The sequence below is a fragment of the Oncorhynchus kisutch genome, linkage group LG27, assembly GCF_002021735.2.
Source record: "Oncorhynchus kisutch isolate 150728-3 linkage group LG27, Okis_V2, whole genome shotgun sequence".
Classification (NCBI taxonomy): domain Eukaryota; kingdom Metazoa; phylum Chordata; class Actinopteri; order Salmoniformes; family Salmonidae; genus Oncorhynchus; species Oncorhynchus kisutch.
In genome coordinates, this window is record NC_034200.2 from 7,158,307 (window position 1) to 7,179,095 (window position 20,789).

Below are 20,789 nucleotides of genomic sequence, written 5' to 3' on the forward strand. Positions count from 1 at the left end.
CACACAAGGACAACTGGGGAACTAATCCCATTACTACTCCCATAACATTGAACTTGTATCAATGGGATGTGAACTGTACATGGTTTTGATGGTGTTGCCTAAACATTGTGACAAAAAAGGTCAGAAACAAGCTGCAGCAACCAGAGAGCCATCCAGCCACTGTGTTTAGGTTGCAGAGGATGGTTCATGGTTGTGACTAGCTCTGTTTTCTGGGTCTTTCCCTGGCCTGAAGAAGAGAAGCCAGTATATAGAACCCGCAGAACACTGTAGAACATTGCAGACCCATCCAGCCGGGGACTGTGAGACGAGCGGAGATGAGACCCTGTCTTAACATACACAAAGCCTGCAGTGCATGCACAGCAAGAGTCAGTCAGCTTGCAGTGCCAGGGCCCGTAGTAGTTTTCCATAGTCAGGCCGGTTGGTACCTGGACCTCAGGTTTGCGTGGACGGATGTGGACCTCTGGTTGGTTGGACTGGCCCATGCCACTGACCCCCGGTGAGGGGCTCATGGGCGGGAGGGGGAAGCTCCAAAACTCGCTCTCCTGGGAACCCTTAAGGTTAAACATCAGCCCGCTTCGGGCGTAGGCTAACCGCCGCTTGTGATTGGGCACCTTGCGGGAGCGCACCCTGACCTATGGTGGCCAGGAAAGGTCAAGAGGCACTGGTGAGTTGAGGGACTGAGAGACCCCTCACTGTCCAAGGTTCAGTAGGAACAAAATGGGAAAATACATTTTGAAACAGGTGGTCGCATGTAGAATTTTCTTAAAAGTTAGAAAGTGGCTGTCAGAAGATTTACAATGTAAGTTTACTTTTAATCCGACTATTTCAAGACATGGCATATGAGGGTGCAGTGGGTTGGACCATTCTTTTGTCATCAGTAATTTCGGGAAAAAACGTTACCTAATTGGAAATATTATTATTAATTTTTTTACTTCATATGTTGGTGTTGCTGGAGATGATGAATATGAAGTAGAATTTATTTTTTTACATTTCACTTTAAAACCTGGAAATCACATGATCATTAAGACAGTGGATGAATCAAAGGCATTATTATTTAAGTATTGAAAGAATGTGGGCTACAGATAAAATAGAACAATTGGCATAAAGTATAACAAGCCCTATAAATATCCAAATGATAAATTAGATTTTAAAAAAAATTGAGAACAAACAATATGGGTATGGATACTGCGGGAACATGTAGGTTTGGGCAAGTATGAAATCATTAATGTTTGTAATCTTTATTCGTCTTTATGTTAAAAGTTGGAAAGTTGGGAAGTCCCAGTCATCATCATGTCTAGTTTAGTGGTTCCATTTCTGTGAAATGTTAAGTCGTCTTAAACTAAATTTTATACCCCCCAAACAAAGAATGCTGAATTAGATTTTTTCGGTTATAAAATGTTTTCCCACTTCGTGCCTACTGACCAGCTGAAGAGTGGGATCCATCCATGTGTGTGTCAGCAGCAGCAGGGGGTTAGGAAATACAGTAACAACATGTCATATAGCATCTTAGCTACAGTTGAAGTCGGAAGTTTACATACATTAAAAGTCATTTTTCAACCACTCCACAGATTTCTTGTTAAAACTATAGTTTTGGCAAGTCGGTTAGGACATCTACTTTGTGCATGACAAGTCATTTTTCCAACAACTGTTTACAAACAGATTATTTCACTGAATCACAATTCCAGTGGGTCAGAAGTTTACACGAGTCCTATATCGACATAACCTGAAACGCCACTCAGCAAGGAAGATGCCACTGCTCCAAAACCGCCATAAAAAAGCCAGACTACGGTTTGCACATGGGGACAAAGATCATACTTTTTGGAGAAATATCCTCTGGTCTGATGAAACAAAAATAGAACAGTTTGGCCATAATGACCATCGTTAAGTTTGGAGGTAAAAGGGGGAGGCTTGCAAGCCAAAGAACACCATCCCAACCGTGAAGCACAGGGCTGTCAGCATCACGTTGTGGGGGTGCTTTGCAGCAGGAGAGACTGTTGCACTTCACAAAGTAGATGGCATCATTAGGAAGGAAATGTATTTGGATATATTGAAGCAACATCTCAAGACATCAGTAAGTTAAAGCTTGGTCGCAAATGGGTCTTCCAAATGGATAATGACCCCCAGCATACTTCCAAAGTTGTGGCAAAATGGCTTGACAACAAAGTCAAGGTATTGGAGTGGCCATCACAAAGCCCTGACCTCAATCCTATAGAAAATGTGTGGGCAGAACTGAAAAAGCGTGTGCGAGCAAGGAGGCATACAAACCTGACTCAGTTACACCAGCTCTGTCAGGATGAATGGGCCAAAATTCACCCATCTTATTGTGGGAAGATTGTGGAAGGCTACCCAAAACGTTTGACCCAAGTTAAACAATTTAAAGGCAATGCTACCAAATACTAATTGAGTGTATGTAAATGTCTGACCCACTGGGAATCTGATGAAAGAAATAATTCTCTCTACTATTATTCTGATATTTCATTCTTAAAATAAAGTGGTGATCCTAACTGACCCAAGACATGGAATCTTTTCCAGGATTAAATGTCAGGAATTGTGAAAAACTGAGTTTAAATGTATTTGGCTAAGGTGTATGTAAACTTCCAGCATCAACTGTACCTGTGTGTGTGATAAGTAATGAGGCAATAGAATAACATTAATGACAGTCACATACAGTATGAGACCAGTACCTCAGTGACAGAGAGAGAGCTGTGATACGTAATGGTGTAGAGTGTAATAGTAATAATTACATTACGAGAGTAGAATACCTCAGTAGTACATATCTAACGTGTATGAAGGAACAATAGTAGAGTAGTAGTACCTCAGTAATGGAGGAAGAGCTGTCTGAGCCTGACCCTGAGGAGCTGAGTTTGGATACGTTGTCCAGCGAGATAGACTTCCCTCGGTTCCTGAGGTAAGAGATAGAAATATGTCAACTGTAAACTCTGTTTAGACATTGCTATAAGATATTGATGAAAGATAAATCTGAGAATGGGGAAAGAAACAACTTGATGTAAATCTACTTAGTGATCCAAGATCATATTGAGGGGACATTGAAGGGTCTTAACAGGTATGGTTGAGAGAAACACTAAGACATGACCTAACCAGTGATGTAGAGGTAAGAAAATCGGCGGGTAAATGATATTCGCAGTGAGTAACGCTCCCTATACTTTCAATGCCTTTTTCCGCAAAAGATGAGTCAACACCGGTGCATAAATGGTGTTTACTCTCCACTTCACCACTGGACATAACATTGTGATAACATCACATAATAATATGTCATACAGCAGCAACCCCTCCATGCGTTTATCCCTGGGCCGCTGGATCTCAGGGCTGGAGTCTTCCGGATGTCTTCCCTCCCTCCTGCTCTTCCATCTCTTTGCATGCTCCTTGATATCTTCCAAGTGGGAGTAGCGCTCCAGGGTGCCTGTGTAAGGGGACAGGCTGGTGAGCGCCCCCTCTCCGTCCCTGTTAAAAAATATAATATGGATTGGATTTACAGTACCAGTCAAAAGTTGACACCTACTCATTCAAGGGTTTTCCTTTATTTTTGCTATTTTCTACATTGTAGAATAATAATGAAGACATCAAAACTATGGAATAACACATATGGAATCATGTAGTAACCAAAAAAAATTGTTAAACAAATCAAAATATATTTTTGATTCTTCAAAGTAGCCACCCTTTCCTTTGACAGCTTTGAACACTCTTGGCATTCTCTCAACCATGAGGTAGGTCACCTGGAATGCATTTAAATTAACAGGTGTGCCTTGTTAAGTTAATTTGTGGAATTAATTTCCTTCTTAATGGGTTTGAGCCAGAGAAACGAGAGCCCATCATTACTTTAAGACATCAAGGTCAGTCAATCCGGTACATTTCAAGAACTTTGAAAGTTTCTTCAAGTGCAGTCGCAAAAACCATCAAGCTCTACGATGAAACTGGCTCTCATGAGGACCGCCACAGGAAAGGAAGACCCAGAGTTACCTCGGCTGCAGAGGATAAATTAGAGTTACCAGCCTCAGATTGCAGCCATATAAATGCTTCACAGAATTCAAGTAACAGACACATCTCAACATCAACTCTCCAGAGGAGACTGCGTGAATCAGGCCTTTATGGTCGAATTGCTGCAAATAAACCACTCCCAAAGGACACCAATAAGAAGAAGAGACTTGCTTGGGCCAAGAAAAAAGAGCAATGAACATTAGACCGGTGGAAATCTGTCCTTTGGTCTGATGAGTCCAAATTTGAGATTTTTTGTTCCAACTGCCGTGTCATTGTGAGACGCAGAGTAGGTGAACGGATAATCTAAGAATGTGTGGTTCCCACCGTGAAGCATGGAGGAGGTGTGATGGTGTGGGAGTGCCTAGCTGGTGACACTGTCTGATTTATTTAGAATTCAAGACACACTTAACTAGCATGGTTACCACAGCATTCTGTAGCCATACGTCATCCCATCTGGTTTGCACTTAGTGGGACTATCATTTGTTTTTCAACAGGACAATGACCCAACACACCTCCAGGCTGTGTAAGGGCTATTTGACCAGGAGAGTGATGGGGTGCTTCATTAGATGGCCTCCACAATCACCCAACCTTAACCCAATTGAGATGGTTTGGGATGGGTTGGACCGCAGAGTGAAGGAAAAGCATCCAACAAGTGCTCAGCATATGTGGGAACTCCTTCAAGACTATTGGCAAAGCATTCCAGGTGAAGCTGGTTGAGAGAATGCCAAGAGTGTGCAAAGATTTCACCAATACAAAAAGGTGGCTACTTTGAAGAACCTCAAATATAAAATATATTTTGATTTGTTAAAAAAAATGTTGGTTACTACATGATTCCATATGTGTTATTTCACAGTTTTGATGTCTTCACTATTATTCTACAAAGTAGAACATAGTAAAATAAAGAAAAACCCTTAAATGAGTGGGTGTCCAAATGTTTGAATGGTACCGTATATGGTGCTTTTCCACCTAACAAAACACTTTACACTGAATAATAACAGATGTATATAATATTTTTCAGCGGGTGCTAAAAACACTTAATTTGCATTGAGGTGGGTGGGAGACTGGGCACTCACTTCATCCACTACCAATAGTTGATGAATAAGTTCAAAGTTCTATATCCACCTGGGGGATGCCACTGCCACTGCACACATCAGCTATCACAGTGGATAGGTCAGAGGTGAAGGATGGGGTGAGCGGTAGAGAGGTGAGGGATGGGAGAGAATCGTACCTGCCAGCATTGGGGTCCAGGGGAAGGGAGAGAGGTCTGTTTAGAGGAGGTGGAGAGCCTCTACCCTCTCTCTTCTCCGATTCTGTGTTCCTTTGGGTAGCCTCCTGTCTGTTAACCTCTGGGCCTGGTTGGAGGCTCCTATTGGGGCTTGGTTCCAAACTGTGCTGCCTCCTCAGCTCCTTCTTCTCCAGGCTTCTCTGGTGCTGGGTCTGGTGCATGGGCAAGGGCTGGTTCTGGTGCTTGGGCTGAAGCTTGGGCGGGGGCTGGGGCATAGACTGGGTCTTGGAAGGGAGCTGGGGAGGCGTGGGCTTCTCTACCTCTGCCTTTGAGCTAGAAGTAGGGTCAGATTTGTGCTGGTCAGAAAAACTCAGGGCCCTGAAGTTCAAAGTTCTATAACTTTATTGTACAATTTTAGGATGTAAAAAGATGAGTCTTTAGTACCTGTTTAGATCTGGTTTGTTCCTGAACAGTGTCTGCATCTTCTTGATGCTGTTCCTCTTTCTCAGGTAGTCTGTCCTCTTCTGAGAGCCTCGCCACGCTGCCTGGATCACTGTGGCCGCACGGCATCTGGTGTCCGACCGGAACGCACGCCAACATCGCTATAGGAGAAGATGAGATCAACTTTATTATCCCTGAGGGGAAATTTGGCTAGGACACAGTAGCCGCACAGCTGTAAAAATACATGAATCTTACCCTATCACACAGGGGCTTTTTATACAGTGCTCCCTGAAAAATATATTACAAGGGCTGGGATAGGTCTTGTACACATTGTTGTGATTTTAAGCAATAGTTACCAGTGGGATCATGGTTTCTGCCATATAGGTACACACCTGTATTCTGATGGCGGCGTCTTTCTTGTAGAGGAAGTGGCTCCTGCTGAGACAGGCCCTGAACCAGCGCTGGAGGATGACGATGTGACGCATCACTTCCCTGTTCAGGGTGTCCTGGAGATGCTGCTTCTCCCTCTCCTTCAGGAACACCTGGGAGAAAAATGACATTTAGATGGGACTACATGTTTAATATGAAGTCAAATTATGCTTTTAGTTGTTTAAGCAAGAATTACTAAATCCCTTTTCAGCTTTTCTATGGAGGCTATAATGGCTATAATGTAAAGTGTTACCTTGGTTTTCCCAATCTGGTACGTGCTCTGTCCTAGGCCCATCTCCTGCAGCAGGTTAGCTATGTCCTCTGGTGCTGTGGTGGCTTCTTTAGGCAGCAACACTTTGAACTGCTCTAGGAACTCTGTGAAGGTGAACTTGGCGTTGTAGCCAGACTTCTGGATGCGTACCGTCTCCAACATGCCTGTGTACCTCAGCTGCTGTTGCACCAGAGCATTATCAAACAGCATCTCCTTCTACAAGGAACACAAAGAGTTGCATCACTGAATGCATTAAAAAGAGAAATTCTGTCATTAATACTGACTTAAGCGTCTGCTAAATCAGGGGTTTTCAAACCGTTCCTTGGGGACCCCAGACGTTCCATGTATTTGAACAATTCCAGAGCAAGCTAACCTGATTCAACTTGTCAAGTAATCATCAAGCCATTGACTCTGTGAATCAGGTGTGCTAGTTTAGGGATACCAAATTGTGTTATGTCTGTCTGGGGGTCCCGGAGGAAATTTGAAAACCACTGTGCTAAATTGCCAAAATGCAAATAAATATAAGGGTTGGGGTCAATTCAGGAAGTACACAATGCATTTCAATTAGAAAAATTCTGAATTGATATTTGGTTTACTTTCTTAATTTAAATGGAATTGACCCCAACCCTGGTAACTACTAGGACGATACATGAATTTCACGTGATCACATTTTGAAAAAAAAAAATTCTCAGGTGAAATGATGTGACCTTTTCTTTAAGGGATAGACATAGACAATCTTTATACAGTCCATGTAATCCTACCTTCTCAGCATTGGAACGGATACAGCGGATGAAGAAAGGCTCTGCTTTCCCCACAGTCTCCAGCAGCTTATTGAGAGACGCCTACAGAATAACATTACAATATATCACATCAGTTAGCTGAGGTAATGCTGTTTACAGCCCCCATTAGTGATCTTTAATGGAGTTTCAATGAAATACACACAATGCTAAGACAAGCTCATTTTTCTGGTCAGCTCTCAGTGGGAGGAGGCTGGTGTGTGTGCCTGCATGTGTGTGTGTTGGGAAAGCAGACCTGGAACTGAGCGCTGATGCTGGGTGGTTTCTTCCTCTGATGTGGGTGGAGCAGAGAGCGGGAGGCTCGGTCATGGAGCGTCAGGCCTACGATGTGCTTCAGGGACCGAGAGTTCATCAGATTCTGTAGGACGTACCACATCAATCATCATCACACATTGTTACACAACTACAATGACACAGTATTGTAATGTGATTATACATAGGGCCAGGAGACTGTCCTGTCTATGTGAACTGTAAAGACAGTACAGAAGTAACATAAACCAATAAAAAGACCCAAGAAATCACTTCTTTGATAATGGCAACTACTAATACATTACCGTAGGAATGAGCTGCTTGTGCTTGCTGGCCTTGCTCTTCCTATGGGGAGAAAAGACAGAGATGGTGGTGACCTGGATTTTACAGGCAAGATGGATGACAATTATTATGTATTCATGGCTTGACAATGATAAAGTTGGCTAGAGCAGGCTAGCTTTCAGCATAGTTTCTTGTTGATAATGTGCAGTATGTAACATCCCATCAACAACCTGGCTCCTGCTTTTCCCTCCAGCCCACTTACTTCTTTTTCTCATAGTTGGCAAAGATGTCCTCAAACACCTCCAGAGGATTGTCATCGGACCGATCGAACGAGAAGTCCAGTAGGGAGCTGTGGCTGGAGAAAAATGTTAGTTGAATCGGATGACGCAATCTCTATTGCACTCCACACTGTCTTTTCCCACCTGGACAAAAGGAGCACCTACGTGAGATTGCAGTTCACGTTCAACACCATAGTGTCCTCCAAACTCATCACTAAGCTGCTAAGAACCCTGGGACTAAACACATCCCTCTGAAAACAGATCCTGATGGGCCACCTCAGGTGGTGAGGGTAGGCAACAACACATCCGTCACGCTGACCCTCAACACGGGGGCTCCCTCAGGGGTGCGTGCTCAGTTCCCTCCTGTACTCCCACGACTGTGGCCACACACGACTCCAACACCATCATTAAGTTTGCAGACAACACGAGTGGTAGGCTTGATCACTGACAACGATGAGACAGCCTATAGGAAGTAGGTCAGAGACCTGGCAGTGTGGTGCCAGGACAACATCCTCTCCCTCAACGTGGGAAGGACCAAGGAGCTCGTCGTGGATTACAAGAAACAAAGGGCCGAACATTCCCCACTCACATTGACGGAGCAGTTCGAGAGCTTCAAGTTCCTCGGTGTCCACATCAATCAGAACCTATCATGGTCCAAACACACCAGCACAGTTGTGAAGGAGCCTGAAAAGATTTGGCATGAGCCATCAGATCCTCAAAAGGTTCTACAGCTGCACCATTGAAAGCATCTTGACTTTTCAAGACCGCTTTCCATGGCAAGTGCTCATCATACGACCGCAAGACACTACAGAGGGTAGCATGTACAACCCAGTACATCACTGGGGCCAACTCCCTGCCATCCAGGACCTCTATATCAGGCGGTGTCAGAGGGAGGCCCAGACAATTGTCAAAGACTCCAGCCACTGAAGTCCATAGACTGTTCTCTGGGACCAAAAGGCTCCTGAACTGCTTCTACCCCCAAGCCATAAGACTGTTAAACCGGTAATCAAATGGCTACTCGGACTGTTTACATTGACCCCCTTAATTATTTATTTCTACACTGACACTCCCACACACATGAAGACACACACTGTAAAGTCCACACCTGTTGTATTTGGCACATCTGACCAACAAACTTTGATTTGATGCATTTGGCTGGAACAAAAACCTGCCACTACATCAGCAATCTGTAGATACGATAGCACACCCCTGGACTAAGGCCTTCTGTCTCTTCTCCTTCGATGAAGGTGAAACATGCTCAACTATAACGTTGCAACTGTAACGAGTGGCAGCATAGTCTCTCTCTCCTCTTACCTGGACAGTCTCTGCAGAGCCGACCTCGGTCTCCTCTTCAGTTCCCCTATAGACTGACGGGAGGTGCGTTTCACCAGACCTGTAGAGTAAACAGGCCTTGCCATCTTATCATCATCGTCGCCACCAAAGTGTAGCAAGTCATATCTCAAGAGACTCATAACCTGACCAGAAAAAAAAACGAAAAACTCTTGACCAATTACAGTTATATGCTAATAAAAAGTGCACCGTTTTCTCTTGCCTGGTCAGTTCATGTAAACGTGAAATATCCTCTCTCCTAGACCTGTCCAATCAGGGTATCTAAAGTGAAGCCTACCTGGGACTGCCCGGCGGCTTCCGGCTTCGTTGAAGGCCGCTATGATGCGTATGGTGGCCCGGAGGATGCCCCATCGGAACACTGCCACCGGGTCTGACCCAATCAGCTGACGCATAAATGCCCGCTCGCTGCTACGTAGCAACGCCACGATGTCCGGACGCATGTGATCCGTGTTCTTCTTCCGGAAATCCTGATCGTGATAAGGAGAAGAGGAGAGGTAGAGAGATGGAATGAGAGGATATGACGAGGGTTACGGGTTGAGAAGGGAGAGCGAGACACAGGGAGGTAGAGAGGAAGAGGAGACGGATGGAGGAAGGAGATGCAGAGGGACACAATGAGAGGAAGAAGACAGGATAAAGAAAGGGTTGGAAGCAGGACAGTTAGCTGTGTGATGTCCTTTTGACTGACAGTGTAGACTAACAGGTTGCTCCCCTTGCCCTTTCTCTACCTTGATCTGGTATTTGACCTTCCCAGCGAAGTGTTGGATGACGAAAGCTGGTAACATCACTGTGGTGGGGACGAAGTACGGGTTGTCTTGATGCTGCTGCTTGAACTTGTTCAGCAGAGTGTCATCCGTGGCCTGAGGGAGACTAAGGTCACAAAGACTGGGTTAGGTAAAAGCAATAGAGGAAGCCAACCAGTAAGCTTCTTTTCATCTGTCCACTTCCTCTAAATCAGTGGTGATAAAGGTATAAGACAAGAAGTAACTACAGACTACTGAGATATACAGCCCTTGCAAACAGGGCCAGGAGATTTTCCTGACCATGTGACCTGACTAGAAACACTCTGGGCCCTAGTTTTAGGTTCAAACTCTAGGCCCTCCCAGACTTACTTGCTCTCCTCATCCAGTAGGTGGAAAAGCCCAGTGGGTTTCTGGCTGATCAGATGGATACAGCCCAGGTTGTCCGTGTAGTCTATGGTACTCCAGCTGATCCCCTCTGCCTGGTACTCCTTCTGGAATCGATGGATAGACAGATGGATGCGTGAATAAATGGGTGGATGAATGAATAAATTACTATTGATTCCCCATTAGAGATGATTTAACTTCACATGAAGGTAACCTTTTATGGGGTGAAGGGTTTATAATGCATTCAGTAGTGGAACTGACTCCTTATCCCCCTTTCATTTCCCTTATAGAGCTCACCTGCTCCAGCTTGAAGATGTGCTGGTTGAAGTAATACTGTAGTTTCTCGTTGGCGTAGTTGATGCAGAACTGTTCAAAGCTATTCGTCTGGAAATCCTCAAAACCAAATATATCCAGGATACCTATGGACAAACACTAAAAATAATCTGAATATAAATCCCTTTTTCCTGCTTACTTAATGGGCCCTTCCCAACAATGCAGAGAAAGAAAATTGAGACATTTGAAAAGTTAAATGTGTAATAATAAAAGTAATAAAAGTAAAATGAATACTTTCTAAAGCTGCGTTGAAAGGTTGTCAAACAAATGCAGGGGCATCACTTTTCCTGGAAGTGAAAGGCTTTAACAGCAGATGGCTTTAACACTGCAGTGAAAGGGTTAGGTTAGGGTTAGTACAGTGACAAGCGGTCTCTGGGTTAGTACAGTGACAAGCTGTCTCTGGGTTAGGGTTAGTACAGTGACAAGCGGTCTCTGGGTTAGGGTTAGTACAGTGACAAGCGGTCTCTGGGTTAGTACAGTGACAAGCGGTCTCTGGGTTAGTACAGTGACAAGCTGTCTCTGGGTTAGGGTTAGTACAGTGACAAGCGGTCTCTGGGTTAGTACAGTGACAAGCTGTCTCTGGGTTAGGGTTAGTACAGTGACAAGCTGTCTCTGGGTTAGTACAGTGACAAGCTGTCTCTGGGTTAGTACAGTGACAAGCTGTCTCTGGGTTAGTACAGTGACAAGCTGTCTCTGGGTTAGGGTTAGTACAGTGACAAGCGGTCTCTGGGTTAGTACAGTGACAAGCTGTCTCTGGGTTAGGGTTAGTACAGTGACAAGCTGTCTCTGGGTTAGTACAGTGACAAGCTGTCTCTGGGTTAGGGTTAGTACAGTGACAAGCTGTCTCTGGGGTAGGGTTAGTACAGTGACAAGCTGTCTCTGGGTTAGGGTTAGTACAGTGACAAGCTGTCTCTGGGTTAGGGTTAGTACAGTGACAAGCTGTCTCTGGGTTAGGGTTAGCACAGTGAATGGTCGTCTTACAGAGACGGCCTCCTCCATGTCTCGTCTGTTGAGCAGAGCGTGGTTGATGCGCAGGACAATCCAGTCAAACAGAGAGCTGTACAGAGACTTGGCCATGGAGTCCCGTGCTGTCACAGCCTAGGAAGGACAATAAGACAATAATTGTCACAGCCTGGGTAGGACAATAACAAGACAACAGTAGTCACAGCCTGGGTAGGACAATAACAAGACAACAGCAGTCACAGCCTGGGTAGGACAACGACAAGACAACAGCAGTCACAGCCTGGGTAGGACAACAACAAGGCAACAGTAGTCACAGCCTGGGTAGGACAACAAGACAACAGTAGTCACAGCCTGGGTAGGACAATAACAAGACAACAGTAGTCACAGCCTGGGTAGGACAACAACAAGACAACAGTAGTCACAGCCTGGGTAGGACAACGACAAGACAACAGTAGTCACAGCCTGGGTAGGACAACAACAAGACAACAGTAGTCACAGCCTGGGTAGGACAACAACAAGACAACAGTAGTCACAGCCTGGGTAGGACAACGACAAGACAACAGTAGTCACAGCCTCGGTAGGACAACAACAAGACAACAGCAGTCACAGCCTGGGTAGGACAACGACAAGACAACAGCAGTCACAGCCTGGGTAGGACAACGACAAGACAACAGCAGTCACAGCCTGGGTAGGCCAACGACAAGACAACAGCAGTCACAGCCTGGGTAGGACAACGACAAGACAACAGTAGTCACAGCCTGGGTAGGACAACGACAAGACAACAGCAGTCACAGCCTGGGTAGGACAACGACAAGACAACAGCAGTCACAGTCTGGGTAGGACAACAAGACAACAGTAGTCACAGCCTGGGTAGGACAACGACAAGACAACAGCAGTCACAGTCTGGGTAGGACAACGACAAGACAACAGTAGTCACAGCCTGGGTAGGACAACGACAAGACAACAGCAGTCACAGCCTGGGTAGGACAACGACAAGACAACAGTAGTCACAGCCTGGGTAGGAAAACAACAAGACAACAGTAGTCACAGCCTGGGTAGGAAAACAACAAGACAACAGTAGTCACAGCCTGGGTAGGACAATAGCAAGACAACAGTAGTCACAGCCTGGGTAGGACAACGACAAGACAACAGTAGTCACAGCCTGGGTAAGACAACGACAAGACAACAGCAGTCACAGCCTGGGTAGGACAACAACAAGACAACAGCAGTCACAGCCTGGGTAGGACAACGACAAGACAACAGTAGTCACAGCCTGGGTAGGACAATGAAAAGACAACAATTGTTATGGCCTATAGGATAACAGCAAGAAACACCACAAAAAAGGGCTGCAAAGCTAACAAAAGCCATATTAGTCCACACGTGACATGACAAGGAAAATATCCAGGTCCTGGCTATAACTACATTCTGGAGTTTTCCCTCATGTCATGTGAGGAAGAAAAAGGAAAATAAATGTAACTGGTATTAGAACCCCTACTTCTTTGAGAGTGTAGTGTAACACTAATTTGTCATTGGCTGTTGTTTGTTTCCTCTTGGTCAAAGCCTCCATCAGCAACTCTTGTTTGACCTATGAGAACAGAGCAGATTGTCAATTAGCGCTGTGTACAGGTGTTCCTCTAAGCAGGTGAGACTAAAGATATTGATTGATTGAATGATTACACAATAAATATATTGACTGATTGATTGATTCCTTTACCTTGAGCAGGTCAGACAGGGTTGAGAGGACATCTGCTGGCCCCGCTTCCAGCGCCTGGCCGTCTTCTGATTGGGTGTATGTCACGTTGCCCAGATACAGGATGGCAGAGAGCATGGAAAATATCCTACACAGAAATGCACAATTATTATACAATACACCAGGATTACTGATCATATCCTGCACAAGGAAACATAGGGCACAATACACCTGGATAACAGTTTCACACACTATGAGCACCTCTCACTGGCTAGTAGTATGAGTTATGGCATCATCCTTATTTCAAGGATACAATACATATATACACGCATTATCATTTACAAGCTACCATATAATTACATTGAGAAACAGCCACAGTAGGCCACTAGGTGAGCAACTAAGTTCTACTGTTCCACCTGCCACACCCCAAGGTCATGATCAGATGTCTGCTGCTGAAATGTTCCCTGCATTATTCTCCTGCTAGGACTGACAAGCTCTAACCTGCTGCGGAATGGGAGAGAGCGGTGGAGATCTTGGAGAGCTGCAGTGTTACATACAGACTGTTTTAGTTCCATCAGGTGTGACTGTGGCAGAAACTCTTCATGAAAAAGATAATATCATGGATCATGACAAGAGTATGGTACAGGGGATGTAAAGAGGAGAGGATAAGGTATCTGAGATATCTCTATAAACTATAGTTTGTCTCCCTCTGTCTCCTTCACTCTTTCTCTCTTCGTCGCACACACTCTGTCTCGCTCGCCTGAAGAGTTAACCCTAGAAGTATCCATACGTACTGTTTCTTAGTAGAGGGCAGGAATCCAACCATCTCCATGGCCTGATGAAGCCTCTCGAACTCATGTCTGAGATCCTCAGCGTCTTCTAAATGAAAGTACTCCTGAGCAGAGTGACAGAGTATTTGAATTAAAACAAAAAATGTTAAATCTCAATACACTTAGACAGAAAAAAAGAGAAAATAGAGAGACAATTGACAGAAAGTAAAGAGAAAATATGAAGACATGCTTTTCGCATCTGTATTGCTGGAGTTCAGGCTTATGGACTTTAATGGGTTACAGAGTTAATGTTTACAGTTCATTCATGGAGCTGCATCTAAAGATATTTTATTTTACAGTTATTTACATATGTAAAAGTACTGTGTGATGGAGAGAACTATGTACATATTTCTGTTGTATTGGATTACGCTATTGACGCAATTACCAGAATGCCTTGCGTCAGAAATGAAGAAAAACAAGAAGGCGCCAGTTATGTACAAGTGATTATCCTGGCTTTCGATAGCAACTATCTTTTATTGTTTTGTAGAATCTAAAGTGATAAAATGTAATGTGAACAAGTATTATTACTAAAAACAAGCCTACATCTCACAACCAAAGTCCAGAGTCATTACTTTGATAGTTATTCTATACACAGACAGGTATTTCCCTGATGACAGATAGACGTGCACTAACACATCATAATGTAACAGTCAGAGCCACATGATAGGGCAGTTTAGACTAGAGATTAACTCTGTTTGACACTAACATGCTGACCACACCGCTGGCATCGCGTGCGAGAGTGTTGCAAAATAAATGTACACATACACGTTATTCAATCATTGCACCCACACTGCTCACGCGCCTCAGCGAGCTCCTGCGTGGCCAGGCGCTAAAATAGAAGGTTATATTTGTGACACTAAATGCGCTGCAAGTCTGGCCTCTCCCATCTCCTCATTTGTGTGTAGGAACATATGCCCACGTGGGTGATTGAAAGATTAACTGACATCCGCACTCCAGTCGGTTGTAGTAATGCACAGTAAAGTTGGTTGCCAACCACCATATTAAAGTCCAAAGAAGTAAAAAAAGAAGCCTGTGGAAGGAGGAGAGATGACGAGAAAGGAATTCGGTTTACCGTTTTATCTGTGGATTAATTGTAGGAGTAGAGGACCTTGTGCATTCCATTTAAAATAACAACCCAATGTTAATATCACAGGACAAATTAGCTAGCAACAGCAAGCTAGCTAGCTACATTGCCATGAATGTTTGACGCTTTTCGACCTGTCCCCAAATTAATATGATTCAGAGTTTGTTTTGATATTTCAACCTGCGTGTCCTGATAGTGTCTGGTATGGGGGTACAAAATAAACATGTGAACGTGTGCATTCGGTTTGGTCAGCATGTAATGTTCGTCCCAAATGTCACCATATTACCTACATAGTGCATTACTTTTGATCAGGGCCATTGGCACTCTATTCCATACATAGTTTGCACTACTTTTGACAAGCATCCTATGGGCCCTGTTCAAAGGTTGTGCACTAAATAGGGAATAGGGTGCCATTTGGGACACATTTTAATAATAAATACAGCAATACGGTAGAGCTCTCCAGACCAGGCTTTCTATGAAAAGTTATAAAGTTATAACTATAACTTTTCATAGAAAGCCTGGTCTGGAGAGCTCTACCGTATTGCTGTATTTATTATTAAAATGTGTCCCATACGGAGAGGCCGTATTGACTTCCATACATGCTCCACATCTTTTTTTTATCTGAAGTAATAAATATAGATTTCTGCATATTTCTCACAGATATACTGCACTGTATCAATATTGCTCAGATGGATTTATAGCACAATGTATATCATATACACACATCTGAGAATAAAGATCACTATGGGAACGACGTTCTCACTGGAACACCCTGCACTCTCAGTTGATTACAGCCCCAGGATGTGTGTAATAGGGTTTAATATTTTCCCTGTATTTCACACAAAATTTTCCCTCCCGAGAATGAATCACTTTTCTCCCGGGTAACCTGGGATTTCCTGCCAAAACTGGAAGTGATAGCTTTGATCGGCATGAAAATTCAGGCCTGACGCTACGGGACCAGATGAACCCTACATTAAAAATACATTTTATGAGACCAAGCCCAAATGATTGTGCCGTTATGCAATACATATAATGGGCTATAGGCTACCGCACATTACGCACAACAGAAAAAGGTCCATAGATGTATGCTCTCTTGGGTAAATAAATGAAACACGCTCCAGTAATCATTTTGAGTGTGTACTGTATTACTGTACTGTGATGCTGGTGCAGGACTTGCGGTCTGCAAAGTTACAATTATAGGCTAGGGAATTTGATTTAAAAAATGTTGAAATCTAATAGGGCTATTTTTATCATTAGTAGGCTGACTCATATAGCCTACCTTTCATAATATTTCCCCTAATGTTGTGCAACGTGTTTGAGAGCGAAGTCTTGCATCTTGCTCATTTCAATATCTGTGGTGCCGCTACTGGCAACGTATATCCCCTGAGTCTACCTTTAACTTAAATAAGATTAGTTGTTCTTATTTTCATCACTGTAATGACATGCTTGAATAATATAGGACTAGAATAAGATGCAGAAGGCTTTCACTTCTCTTCACAAAGATTGATTGGTTATGGGTCTGACATGAATAAATAACTGCTATAGCCTATTGCTGTCGCACATTCTCTTCTTTCAAACTCCCAACGAGTTTGAAAGAATGTATTTAACATTCAGCAAACAAGAGCAAGCTTGCATCCCTGCTCAAAAAAATGTCCAACAAGCTATTCTAGTTATTCGAGGCCAGAGGAGAGCAGGTGTGTATTGTGCAAGAGAACATGATGACAAAGGCTATGAGTTAGAAGCGTATGCATATTAACCCATCATTCATTAGGTAAATACACTGTGTGTACGAAACATTAGGAACCCTTGCTCTTTCCATGACATAGACTGACCAGGTGAATCAAGGTGAAAGCTATTGATGTCACTTGTTAAATCCACTTCAATCAGTGTAGATGAAGGGGAGGAGACACGTTAGAAACCTCTAAGATCGTACCCTTTTTTTCAAATTTCGCCTAAAATGACATACCCAAATCTAACTGCCTGTAGCTCAGGACCTGAAGCAAGGATATGCATATTATTCATACCATTTGAAAGGAAACACGTTGAAGTTTGTGGAAATGTGAAATGAATGTAGGAGAATGATACATTAGATTTGGTAAAAGATAATACAAACAAAAAAAATATGCGTTTAAATATATATTTTTTATCATCTTTAAAATGCAAGAGAAAAGCCATACTTTCAGGTAGGAGTCTAGGTTTAATTTAGATTTTGGCCACCAGATGGCAGCAGTGTGTGTGTGCAAAGTTTCAGACTGATCCAGTGAAGAATTACATTACTGCACAATATCAAGTCTGCCAGGAGTTTGCCCAAATGTGGCGAATTGGTCAATTGATACATTTTCAAGTACATAACTATAGAGAACATACAAAAATGCTATGGTAATAAAAAATATAAGTTAACACACTCCCAGGAATGTCATACATGATGGATCATTAGCTTATACACTAACTTTCACACATCTCGATGGCCGGGCAGGGTGGGTGTGGAGCCAGAGACAGCAGTGGGATCAAACTGTAGACCCCAGTTCCTACATTTGAACAAACATTTATTTTAAAACTATGCTACATTTCATCAATTGGACCCTCAGGATGACAAATCAGAGCAAGATTACTGAATGTAAGTACATTATTTACCTTCAGAGGTGAATGTATCAAACCAGTTGCCGTGATAAAAGTTGTTGTTGTGCACTCTCAAACAAGAGCATGATATTTTTTCCCTGTAATAGCTACTGTTAATTGGACACTGCAGAAAACTTAAATTCTTGTTAATCTTTCTGCCCATATAAGACATGTCTATGTCCCAGAAAATTGGCTGTTGTATACGACGCCATTCTAGTCACTTTGGCGCACTTTAGCAACAACCGTCCCCGTTTAGGGACACCCATCCAGTAGGAGGTTAAAGAATGATTTTTAAGCCTTGAGACATGGATTGTGTATGTGTGCCATTCAGAGAGTGAACGGGCAAGACAAATTATTTAAGTGCCTTTGAACAGGTTATGGTAGTGGGTGCCAGGTACATCAGTTTGTGTCGAGAACTGCAATGCTGTTGGTTTTTTCATGCTCAACAGTTTCCCATGTGTATCAAAAATGGTCCACCACCCAAAGGACATAAAGCCCACTTGACACAACTGTGGGAAGAATTGGAGTCAGCATGGGCCAGCATCCCCGTGGAACACTTTCGACACCTTGTAGAGTCCATGCCCCGATGAATTGAGGCTGTTTTGAGGGTAAATGAGGGGGTGCAACTCAATATTAGGAATGTGTGTGTTCTTACTGTTTTGTACACTCAGTGTACAAGGCTAATACGGCATTGAATGTATTACCTGAAAGGGGTAGATAGGACATCAATCCATCTTGAACAGGATTATCTATTTTGGATGCAATTTGAATGGGATGGACGGAGAGAGAGTAAGACTGAGAAAGTGCTCGCGTGCGCACTGATTTAAAGCAACGACATTCGAGTGATTGACTGTAATAAAACTCTGCTGTTGCAATAAATAAATAAATCTTTACAGTACAAAAATAAGGTGACCCCCAATACCCAGATGGAGATATGTAAATTAGACGCGCATTCAGTCCTAATATTAGGCTACTGTAGGCCAACTCGTCACAAGAAAAAAAGTTACCAGCTGATGAGATGATACATGCATTGTGAACTGCGCTCCATACTGACATGCACTGTCTGTTCCCACCCTGAGCGTTGATGATTGATCATGTAGATAGCAGAGCAGAGAAGGCCATAGAGAAGACAGATTTAGACATCGCATATCATTTTAACAGTTCTATTTCACATCATGCTGTTCAAATAAATAATTTATTATAATTGACCAGTTTCCAGCAGTTATTTATCCCGGGAAATGGTAGTGGGTTTGGTTGGGAAATCTCAGTAACCCGGTTCCCGCAATTAAACCCTAGTGTGTAATGATTATGGCGTTAATGAACTCAACTGAACTGGTGTTTACCCTGTGTTAGTGTGTATGTGAGTGAATGTGTGTGTGTGTGAGAGTGAGTGAATGTGTGTGTGTGAGTGTGAATGTGTGTGTGTGTGTGTGTGTGTGTGAGTGAGTGTGAATGTGTGTGTGTGTGTGTGAGTGAGTGAGTGTGAATGTGTGTGTGTGTGAGTGAGTGAGTGAGTGAGTGAGTGAGTGAGTGAGTGAGTGAGTGAGTGAGTGAGTACCTGTTGTAGATATGTGTAGTCTTCAGGCTGCAGCAGACGGAACTCTCTCTGCTCCTCCTTGGATGCTCCCACCAGCAGGTAGTAGAACACATGGTAGTTCCTAGAGGTCAAGGGTCAGAGGTCATGTGTGTCATGTGTGTGTTTCAGTCAGAAGCCCCCACCAGCAGGTACTAGAGAAGACGTAGTAGTTCCTAAAGGTCAGATGTTAGAGGTTATACTGTACTGTAGAGAGGGCAAGGAGTTTTTTTCTGACTGCATGACCTGACTAGGAACAATTCCAGGCCTTAGTTATAGGCAACAACTACTGTAAGGCTCTGGTTATTCCCTGGTCAGGAAAAACATAGGTCCCCAGTCAGACTGTTAATCATTAGTGTGTATATATAGTACAGTAATCTGTAATAAACATTGTAAAGTGATTCAAATGGTGTGATTGTGTGATTTGTATCATATTGTACAATAGCTGATGAAACTAACACTAAACTTTAAAAAAATGTATTTATCATTGTTATTACCTAATCATTGCTGGTTGAAAAAACAATCTACACAGGACCATCTAATCAGCAGGTTTGCATGGGCGGGAGTTTCAGCTTGCCTGGTGACAACACCAGGTGGTAAATTGGTTAATAGACCAATAAAAAAAGTTCCACTCCTAGACAGTCCTAGTAAAATTTTGCTAAAAAGCTATTTTTGTCCATTTTAATGAAACTATTACAGTAAGGTACTTAACTGTTACCCAGAAAAGATTTGATATTTATATAAAAACGCTGCACTGGGCATTTAAAGCTGGAATCCTAAATAGTGAAACCGCAACGTCTGTTTGAGATATTACAACAACAAATAAGTGACAGGATTATTATTATTTTTGACACCCCTCAGACGTCATAGAACAGCAGAATATGTACTGCAATTTTTTTTACCATGCTGCTCACCTGTTTAGTCAACAAAACAAAAACAAAGGCGCACATTTCCCCAAATGTGGAGTCCATCTTTAAGTGTTTCCATCATTGGTTTCTATTTTGCAGCAAGAGAATAATGTAGTGGTGCTATCACTTATACCTTCTCTATGCTTTTCCGCATGATTTGAATTAAAGTCTACTTCACTTTCTTATTAACTTACCACTTCAGACCAGGGTTCAACTTTAAATAAGAGAAGCTAATAAAGTAACACGCCTTTTATGCACTACAGTCACAGGAGCGCATGCTGTTTGTGTGGCATTCACCCTACAGCCTGTGAAAGTAAGAAGCAGAAAATTGCTTCATAGAATAGTTG

At 43.2% G+C, this 20,789-nt stretch overlaps 1 protein-coding gene across 7 annotated transcripts in view; it reads right to left on the bottom strand.

Annotated features, from left to right (window-relative positions):
* The window catches only part of LOC109871955 (unconventional myosin-IXb), a 72,839-nt gene that overhangs the window by 21,465 nt on the left and 30,585 nt on the right, over window positions 1–20,789 (bottom strand). For 5 of the 7 annotated variants that reach the window (XM_031806600.1, XM_031806596.1, XM_031806598.1 and 2 more), the window contains exons 5-25: window positions 19,520–19,619; window positions 14,223–14,323; window positions 13,453–13,576; window positions 13,234–13,323; window positions 11,757–11,873; window positions 10,740–10,874; window positions 10,428–10,549; window positions 10,044–10,185; window positions 9,596–9,785; window positions 9,283–9,361; window positions 7,953–8,045; window positions 7,714–7,753; window positions 7,395–7,517; window positions 7,124–7,204; window positions 6,345–6,578; window positions 6,055–6,204; window positions 5,666–5,823; window positions 5,225–5,554; window positions 3,280–3,462; window positions 2,816–2,903; window positions 426–632 (exon numbers count right to left, since the gene is read on the bottom strand). In XM_031806600.1, the coding sequence (XP_031662460.1) occupies window positions 426–632; window positions 2,816–2,903; window positions 3,280–3,462; window positions 5,225–5,554; window positions 5,666–5,823; window positions 6,055–6,204; window positions 6,345–6,578; window positions 7,124–7,204; window positions 7,395–7,517; window positions 7,714–7,753; window positions 7,953–8,045; window positions 9,283–9,361; window positions 9,596–9,785; window positions 10,044–10,185; window positions 10,428–10,549; window positions 10,740–10,874; window positions 11,757–11,873; window positions 13,234–13,323; window positions 13,453–13,576; window positions 14,223–14,323; window positions 19,520–19,619 (2,887 nt within the window). The remainder of the gene's footprint in view (window positions 1–425; window positions 633–2,815; window positions 2,904–3,279; window positions 3,463–5,224; window positions 5,555–5,665; window positions 5,824–6,054; window positions 6,205–6,344; window positions 6,579–7,123; window positions 7,205–7,394; window positions 7,518–7,713; window positions 7,754–7,952; window positions 8,046–9,282; window positions 9,362–9,595; window positions 9,786–10,043; window positions 10,186–10,427; window positions 10,550–10,739; window positions 10,875–11,756; window positions 11,874–13,233; window positions 13,324–13,452; window positions 13,577–14,222; window positions 14,324–19,519; window positions 19,620–20,789) is intronic. The other 2 variants (XM_031806601.1, XM_031806602.1) reach the window with 1 other exon arrangement.